Source organism: Saccostrea echinata, unplaced genomic scaffold (genome assembly GCF_033153115.1).
Source record: "Saccostrea echinata isolate AGI-Se365-2 ecotype Australia unplaced genomic scaffold, CSIRO_AGI_Sech_v1 ptg000029l, whole genome shotgun sequence".
Taxonomy (NCBI): Eukaryota; Metazoa; Mollusca; class Bivalvia; order Ostreida; family Ostreidae; genus Saccostrea; species Saccostrea echinata.
Genome location: NW_026889778.1, coordinates 6,204,618 through 6,214,022, shown reverse-complemented (window position 1 = coordinate 6,214,022; position 9,405 = coordinate 6,204,618). Strand labels below are relative to the sequence as shown.

Below are 9,405 nucleotides of genomic sequence, written 5' to 3'. Positions count from 1 at the left end.
TTTAATATTTGAACAATTCACATAAAGATTAAAATATGTGAAAGCCTGGGACTTCTTCTTGTAAATTTTTCAAACATGAGTTTTTATTATAATTCTGTAGTACACGTAATATAAAAGTTAGTATTAAAATAGTGTTACACAGTTTTTATCTGTATTCTTGTACATTTATTTACAGTACTTTTCATTTTTACAAAACAAACATGCATAAACACATGCAAACAAATACACCTACCCATGGCAAAAATAAAATACATTTACCATGATGCTTGCAAAGTATAAATTTGTTTGTTCAAAATGAAAAGATGGCAACCTACAATATTTATTTGAGAGGTACTAAATAAAATGTATTTGCAAATTCAGATTGTTTAGAGGACGACCATATATTTGAAGGGGGGGGGGGGCTGCTAGTTTTTTGAAACATATGGTAATGTTGGAAATAAATAATTTTTCCCCAGCTGGCAAGAATTTTTTTTCATTGCCTGTTGGTAACCCCCCCCCCCCCCCCGACAACCACCACTACCAAACTACACACACCCCACAAAAGAGAATTGTGGAGTAAGTCTGTTTTTTTTAATTATCTATCTAATATTTTTTTCATATATATAATTATTTTTTTTTTATTGCCTGTTGGTACCCCTCCCCCAAATAGAGTTGTGGAGTAAGGCTGTTTTTTTTCCTTTTCTTCTTCTTATTATTTGCTTCTTTAACTGTTAAACATAAATAATTCGTCCCTAAATATCTTGGAAATAAACAATCTTCTAGTTTGAAAATAAATAAATAATCTATACACCCCGCTACGCTACCCCCCTCCCCCCCCCCCCCGAATTAAACTATCGTCCTCTTAGAATGTAGAGTTGACTCAGTTAGGAGTATGCATTATTTTAAATAATAAAATACTTTTTTGAGTTATTTCAGCATAATTGTTACGAAAAAAAGTTTTATATTTCGGAAATAGTTGAGTAACTCCGGAATATATTATTTTAGAGTGAAAATTCGGCGCATGCGCTTTGCGATTTCCGGAGTGAATCTCACCCGTCCCCGAGAAAAATCTAAAAAAAAGTGCTCGCACGAGTTATCGTTCTTCCCTAGAAACGCGGTGCGCGTCGAAGATGGCTGTTTGGAACTGTAGAATACATTCCTAAGGCTAAGTAAAAAATTTACCCAGGAGTAGTGGACAGTTGGAGAAGATGGCGGCAATTTTGCGAAGTGCCGCGGCAAATGTTGCTAATCGTGGTCAGCCAAGTTCCTTTTACAACAAGGACAAGAACAATCCCGTTTTCCAATCTCTTGACCAAGAAATCAAGAAGTTTATGGGGTATATGAGAAAAAGAAGTGCACCCGGATATAAAAAGCCAGACGAGGAACCGTCTTCTAGGCCGTATGTTTGATACATTCAATTACACCCTATTCTCTATTGAGAAGTTGACAACTCCCTCAGTAAGGGAGCAATAAAGAGCCGTCATCTTCTCAATAGAGAATAATTACACCTTAAAAAACTCTCAAGAGATTACAGTTTTAATCAGCCAGTCTTATATACTATTTAATCAGCATTTTGTGGAAAGATGTAGAAGACAGCAAAGAATCTGCAAGGAATGTATATGTGACAAAGAAAAGTATTTTTCTTCGTGTCAAGTAGATATTTGTCATTCAAATAACTGTAATTGTTAGCTTAATTTCCTATTTTTAATAGTCTGAAATATCTGATGTTTTCAAGGCGTTTTTCACTGTTTTGATATTTGATGTACCAGGAAAATGTCAGAACCAGCACCATTATGAAAAGTGGAAATTTTGCCGCCCCCAACTGAACTCGATTTTCGATACTTGCAAATCGAATTAAATGTCAAACTCACAATTTATCAATAGCACAATGCTTCTAGTTCTCACCAATATGACTTAAAAGAAAATATCACTCCACATTTCCGACAGGTCTCATGAGATTTCAGAAGGCAAGAACTCAAAACAAACTTTGACAGGTTGATGAAATGCTTTCACCAGACACTTTATATTACAAAGGAACAATAAAAGCAATATTGGTAAATACTATAGAAGCATTGTACTGTTGATAAGATGTGAGTTAGACATTTAATTCTGTATGTATGGAAAATCAACCTCAGAATGCCGCCTCTTGTTGGAGACGGCCAATTTCCACTTTTCATAATGGCACTGGACATTTCCTGGTACGTCAAATATCAAAATCTTGAAAAACACCTGAAAAATGTCACTGACAGGTATTTATGACTAATTTTTAATAGAAAGCAGATACATATACTTGAATGTGGTGACCCAATACCCACTATAGCCATGAGGTATCGCTATGGCCGTATGAGTTACAATAAAATAATCAGGGGATGTGACAGAATGAAACACACACGATCTGACTGAACACTGATTATAAACTGAATGCTGACTTGGTATTACCCAGTACCATAATTTTGACATCCACAAACAAAGACTTATGTACATCAACAATATGTAAACAAAGCTGGCAAAATATGTACATTATAGAAAAACATATAGACAATGTACAGCATAGGGATTGTACATTGAAGAGGAAACAGTATTGCTCTGTGCATCTAAAGAACTTAAGTAGTTTTCATTCCAAGAAGCACAATTGTTACAAAGCTTGAACTGATTTATTTTAAATTATGATCATGATTAATGTAAATCAATTTCTTTTACAGTTCTGACACACTATTTGAGTTGTGGAACAAGTATGAACCCAAGCTTCCTAAAGAGTACTACCAGAGCAAGTTATTGGAGGTGGGAGACTTCCTAGTGTTGGTTAAGGTAAGTACAGCTCTGACAGTTCACACCAGTGTACTGGTCAGCAATAGGATTAGTATATATACTTGTAATAACTGTCAATAATTAAGGAATGAATTTTAGTTTTGTGAGTGTTATTGATGTGTAAATCACACAGACTTGTCAAATAGGTATATTTCATGAAGCAAGGTGGCGTGACTATACACAAAAATGGCATTCAAATCAATTTCATAGTTGGCTTTGGTAAAAAAAAAAACATGTCAGCAAATGTAAATATTGAGGAATGATTCCATGGCTATGGCTTAGCAGCTATGATCTTTAACAATATGCTAGCCTAGTCACTACATAGGAACAACAAACACCTAGCTGATAGGCTAGAAATCTACAATTTGAAACAATTAGCCCAGATCAGCAGAATGTAATTAATATTCAAATTAAAAAATTCTATTATTATGAACAGCGCAATACCAGAATATTATTCAGTTAAAATTTAAAAATGAATATTGACTGCATTTACATGAAATACATGTATTCATAATACTGTCTATTTCACTGAGATTTACTCACATCTTTCCAGGAGTACAGTATTGCGCTATGGCAGTGCTATGATAGATATCTGATGCACTTTGGGAATCTCAATGTAGAGGAAATAACTGATGTAGATGCCTTCAAGAAAATGTTCTTCCCAGGGGGATTTGAATCAGACAATGCCGGTCTTACTGTACGTATTTGCTACTCATTTAAATTAATACTGTTTGGGCAGTGAAAGATTGTTTATTACAGAATGTTAACAATAAAGTTTTTTTTTTAGCTTAACGCTTGATGTAAATTACGTCATACATTAAACTTGTTTTTACAGTTTTAACTGCACTGCATTTATATTTCCTTCTGAACACGAAACATGATTTACTTTTATGCGTTTAAATTATCACATTTGGATTGAAATATTAGCTCTCTGAACATATCTTAGGATCAGTTGAGAGGATTTTCTTTATAGGTTTAAGCTTCAGTAGGGGTTTGTTTATATTTATAGTTCCGAGCTCTGATGGGTAAAAGCATCAGTATGTACCAGATGGTGAAGGCTAGTGACCCCAAACTCCAGAACAAACAGTCTGTGGAGAGGTGTGTCCTCATCCTGAATTTCCTCAGACTTGTCATGCAAGTCGTGCTTCCAAAAGAAACACTGTGCTGGCTGGTGTACAATGGTAGGCTCAAAAGTAGAACATTTTTGGTAGTTTGGACTTAAGTAGGTGGTGACATGCTTATATTCATATTCCCCCAGTGTCAAGCAATGACTTACTGAAACTAAATTGTTATCTCAAATTCATTGGTGCTAGGGAGAAAACTTTGAGATATCCTAGGATTTGAAATACTTAAAAGAAAATTGATATTGAGACTTCCAACTCATTTGGACATTTCCCTGGTATTCAAGACGTTTGAGATACGTGTACCAAATTAAGGTTCAACTGTAATGCTCTAAAAAATCATTGTGCATTAGATGTCTAAGAACAAGTGTCAGTACTGCATGGAAAAAGTGTGAATTTCACAAAGTTTAACATTTTTAAGATCAATAGGTTAGATGTTTTGTTTGTCAGTCACACCAAGAGTTCAAACAATTGGTGAAATTGTTCTATTTCATAAATTAGAATTCCTGAAACATTACTTCATTTGTAAATTCAAAATTGACCATTTTTTTCTTAGTTGATTCTTGAAATATTGGCAATCTTTATTTGCTTCACTGAGCTTAGTAAATAATTAATGAAGTAAGATGTACAGTATTTGTGCTGATCTACACTTGGGCAGCAGTTAAGTCACTATAATATAAATAAATCTATTACAGGTACAGTTCACATCTACAGCATTTCACGTCATCTCATGTCTCTGGGGCACTCCTCAAGGGTAGGTTATGATTGAGTTATACTCATTTGTATTTAGATATCAGTAGTGACTGAGCAGTAAAAGAGTGATTAATCATTGACCTATTTGAGTGACTTGTTGCTAACATTGTAGGCCCTCGAGTACCTCCTCTGGGCCAGTATGTGTATGGAGACATCTGTCCCCCTCCTGGCCGTGAAGTACCTCCCCTGGAGGGCCACCCTCTATACTGCTGTCTGTCAGTGCTACTTTGACTGTAAACAATCACAGCATGCAGAGGTAAGTGAGGCTCCAAGGGGATAAAGTTTAAAGCATTTCAAAAATATATATATTAAAGAATTAAAATTTGAAAATAAAATTAAGGAACTAATTTCATCTACACATATTTAAAATAAATCTGTTATCACATAATGCAGAATTCTTTTATATAAAGTTAAAAGATCTGATCAATTACTTATCAAACTAATTTCAGAATTTTATGGAATGTATTTCCAGCATGCTTTATAATTTTATATAATTTGCTATGTAAGGCCTTTGCAAGGAGAGGGTTGGCCAAGATTAATGAGCTGAGTAACTTGGAGAACCTGAGTAGTTCTATAGAGACTCCCCTATCTGAAATCACCTTCAGGACCGCCACTGTCAAGGTATGCAGAGGTCAAGGTCACGGTCTAAAATGTTGTACAATCAATTCTTTTATAATTAACCACATTGAAATACAGTGTAAAATTTATTCAATATATATTCAATACATGTCTGAAGTTGACATTATTATGCATTGTCATTGCTTTAGAATTTAATTTTTTTTTTTCAAAAATAAATTAATTTAATTATGTTTTGATGTTTCATTACAGATGGCCATTATGGTGTTTAAGAGATCAGTGTATGAGACAAGGAGGAAACCAAAGGCTTTACTGAGACCCAAAACAAGAGCTAATCTGAAGGAGGCCTCCCATGTAAGTATCTCTACTGAGACCCAAAACAAGAGCTAATCTGAAGGAGGCCTCCCATGTAAGTATCTCTATTGAGACCCAAAACAAGAGCTAATCTGAAGGAGGCCTCCCATGTAAGTATCTCTATTGAGACCCAAAACAAGAGCTAATCTGAAGGAGGCCTCCCATGTAAGTATCTCCACTGAGACCCAAAACAAGAGCTAATCTGAAGGAGGCCTCCCATGTAAGTATCTCCACTGAGACCCAAAACAAGAGCTAATCTGAAGGAGGCCTCGCATGTAAGTATCTCTATTGAGACCCAAAACAAGAGCTAATCTGAAGGAGGCCTCGAATGTAAGTATCTCTATTGAGACCCAAAACAAGAGCTAATCTGAAGGAGGCCTCCCATGTAAGTATCTCTATTGAGACCCAAAACAAGAGCTAATCTGAAGGAGGCCTCCCATGTAAGTATCTCTATTGAGACCCAAAACAAGAGCTAATCTGAAGGAGGCCTCCCATGTAAGTATCTCCACTGAGACCCAAAACAAGAGCTAATCTGAAGGAGGCCTCCCATGTAAGTATCTCCACTGAGACCCAAAACAAGAGCTAATCTGAAGGAGGCCTCACATGTAAGTATCTCTATTGAGACCCAAAACAAGAGCTAATCTGAAGGAGGCCTCGCATGTAAGTATCTCTATTGAGACCCAAAACAAGAGCTAATCTGAAGGAGGCCTCGCATGTAAGTATCTCTATTGAGACCCAAAACAAGAGCTAATCTGAAGGAGGCCTCGCATGTAAGTATCTCTATTGAGACCCAAAACAAGAGCTAATCTCAAGGAGGCCTTCCATATAAGTATCTCTATTGAGACCCAAAACAATTGCTAATCTCAAGGAGGCCTTCCATATAAGTATCTCTATTGAGACCCAAAACAATTGCTAATCTTAAATAGGCCTCTCATGGAAGTATCCACTACTGAGATCCCCAAAAAGAGCCAGTCTCAAGGAGGCCTCTCATGCAAGTGACCACCTCAAATTCTGTAATAAAAAAAGGGGGGAAAGTTATTAATCAGATTAGTTTTGAATTTCTAGACAGAATTCTTAAACAAGTTTCAATTCAATTGTAGAATAAAGTATACACTTAATTGAAACTAGAGTTGTATGATAATTAAGGTCTACTTTGGGAGAATTGATTGAAAGTTTGAGTTTTTGCCTGCAGTGTGATTGTATAGTTTTATATTTAACTTGTGATCAGATCAGAGAGTAAAGGATGTGACATGTTTTATAGCTGACTTGGCCCAGGACTCCTTCTGAGAAGCTGTTGGCAGACATGTTTGAAGGCAGTGCAGCACAGTTCCTGTGCATTCTAGAGAGTCTGACTGACACAAATCGCCGGATTCTTCTGACATCCCCTCCAGCTTCTGACTCTGAGGTAGAAATACTAGATGTGTACGCAGAGCTCTTCATGGCAGGGCAAGAAATTCTAGCAGGTAAAGATTTCTCTAAAATCTTAAGTTTACCATTACAATATGTTTATCTTTTTCTTCATTTGAAGTATTGACCTCATTGATATTGTGTTTTTGAAAAAAAAAATACATGTAAGCCCAGTGTAAAAATCACTTATGAAATCAAGGCATTTGGATGTTGAAATATTGATTGTGTGTCACAGGTGGTGGTGGACATCGGGGGTCATCCATCAAGCCAACCAGTAGTGTCCATCTCCCTGCTCTGGCCGGAATCATCAAGGACTCTAGCGTCATGGACATGGCCTCAAAAGGTTGGATCACTAAACAATGTCCACATTGATAGGTTTTCAGGTCTATATGCAAAGAAAGACAACATTTAAGCAAATTTATTATTGAAATTAATATTCCATTTATCTTTTGGAATCTTAAAAACTATTTATGAAATGGTTAGTTGGAAAGTAAAAAATATTGTTTTTTATCCCATGTTTACCCCTTTATCCCGTGGATATGACACATTGGATAAATTTTTCATAATCCACAGTTGTGACGTCACAATGGTTTTTGCGTTAGCCCGATGAAGTAAAATAAAGTGGAGTCCTATATAAAACAGTGTAAAACATTGGTTGTGAAGTATTAAACATGGGATAAAAAGAATCTCCCATGATTTGTAGTTGGATATGACTTTTATCCAACTCGTTGTGTGTTTTTATCCCCTCGCCAAGGCTCGGGGATAAAAAACACACAACTCGTTGGATAAAAATCATATCCAACTACAAATCATGGGAGATCCTATATTTATTGATATGTACTTGACATTGAAAGATGATTTTGTCATTGAGAGTTGATTAAATTGTATATTTTCCCTCTGACCTCTCAGGAGAGGATGGCAGCTCCATTGAGGGAGCCATTCGTCTGGTAAAGCTCGCCTATAGCTTTGAACAATGGGAGGTGTTTGATACCCTGATTGAGAATGTACTGACCTATATCAGGGTAGGTTATTATCAAAAAGTTTAAAGTCTACAAATATTACTTTTGAAATAATTAAAACAAAAATCTGGGAAGGGAGGTGAAGGTAGTTGCTCAAAGACAATTAAGGTTATAATTGTCACAAAAAATCATTTGGGTTTTGTCTTGTTATTGTCAAACTGATTAAAGACTGAAAAAAAAACACGCAAGTTTTCCAGTTGCAAATATGGTAGCATTTTCCAAAATGAAGCACTGACGCAGAGACATTTAATTTTCTGTAGATTCTGAACAACAACAAGTATAGCTGGGATGAGAAGGCCTTGGAGCTCCTGTTGGCCATGGAGAAAGTGAACCCTAGCAGACGACACAAACGTAACATGGCTTCTGTTGTTGATGATGTGGAGAAGGATGGAGGGCAAACTGCAGAACCGAAGACAGCACCGGATTCTCAACCAGGTATGAGCACTAAATAAAATATACATTATATACACAATGTGGTGCTGTTAGCTTCTGAAATAGTTTTTGACATGTATACAAAACTGATTCAGTTTGGTGTTCTAATCCGAGAAAAAATTGTAATTCCAAATAAGTCCATGCGACTTGCAGATAGAAAGCTTGTTTCTTTTGGTTGATACAAAGTCTTTGAATTTATTTTTTTTAATCACAAATTGTGTACTATCCCTCCAGTTATGAACTGCATTTTAAATCTCCAGTTTTATTGTGCTATAAGACTTTACATAATTCTTTGTCATTCATGCATTTTTTTTTCTGTTTTCACAGCTACCTCCAGTAGATCTTATAGTGGGAATGATGATTTGATTCAAGTAGCTGAGGTCATGATGTCTATTGTTAATGGGCCATTTGTGGTAAGAAAAATGTGTTTCATCTTGAAAATTGATTATCTTCACATGTCTCTCAGCCTGACAATTTAAATAGCAGAGAGAGAGAGAGGACTTCTAAAAACTCATTTCATCAGATTTTCTCTAGTTATTGAGAATTGAATGCAAGTAAATTAAAAAAAAAAATTTCAAAGTTTTGTTATCATGAGAAATCCAGATTAATCTAGTTTGTTGACACTCAGTGATATTATTTTTTTTAGCCCTCCAAGATCGAGGTTGATATGGTTGTAGATGCTGCTCTCTTTCTTTGGAACAAAACCAAGTCGGTTTTCCAGAAGCATCAGTCCGGTTCAGCTGACAACCCAAAGTACCTCCATAAAATGGAGAACCCCAATAAGGTGAATCTTCCTCTAATTTCTTTTAACTGCCTAATTATTTCGATATTTGTTTTTGCATCCAGAATTTCTATTTTTGCATTGCGTTTAACTTAAAATTCTATTTTTTCATGTTAATTTTTGGTAAGATTGATTCAATACCATGAAGTTTGTTTGGTTTCCTTCTGTTGTTTGT

General features: G+C 35.7%; 1 protein-coding gene across 1 annotated transcript in view; it reads left to right on the top strand.

Annotated features, from left to right (window-relative positions):
• The first annotated feature begins 1,151 nt into the window (after positions 1-1,151).
• The window catches only part of LOC133195529 (cilia- and flagella-associated protein 54-like), a 53,107-nt gene continuing 44,853 nt past the window's right edge, over positions 1,152-9,405 (top strand). Inside the window, exons 1-14 of the mRNA XM_061331400.1 lie at positions 1,152-1,378; positions 2,682-2,787; positions 3,341-3,484; positions 3,797-3,968; positions 4,604-4,662; positions 4,774-4,917; positions 5,169-5,282; positions 5,490-5,591; positions 6,853-7,054; positions 7,234-7,341; positions 7,908-8,020; positions 8,278-8,452; positions 8,777-8,862; positions 9,096-9,233. Coding sequence (XP_061187384.1) covers positions 1,188-1,378; positions 2,682-2,787; positions 3,341-3,484; positions 3,797-3,968; positions 4,604-4,662; positions 4,774-4,917; positions 5,169-5,282; positions 5,490-5,591; positions 6,853-7,054; positions 7,234-7,341; positions 7,908-8,020; positions 8,278-8,452; positions 8,777-8,862; positions 9,096-9,233 — 1,854 coding nt within the window. The 5' untranslated portion in view covers positions 1,152-1,187. The remainder of the gene's footprint in view (positions 1,379-2,681; positions 2,788-3,340; positions 3,485-3,796; positions 3,969-4,603; positions 4,663-4,773; positions 4,918-5,168; positions 5,283-5,489; positions 5,592-6,852; positions 7,055-7,233; positions 7,342-7,907; positions 8,021-8,277; positions 8,453-8,776; positions 8,863-9,095; positions 9,234-9,405) is intronic.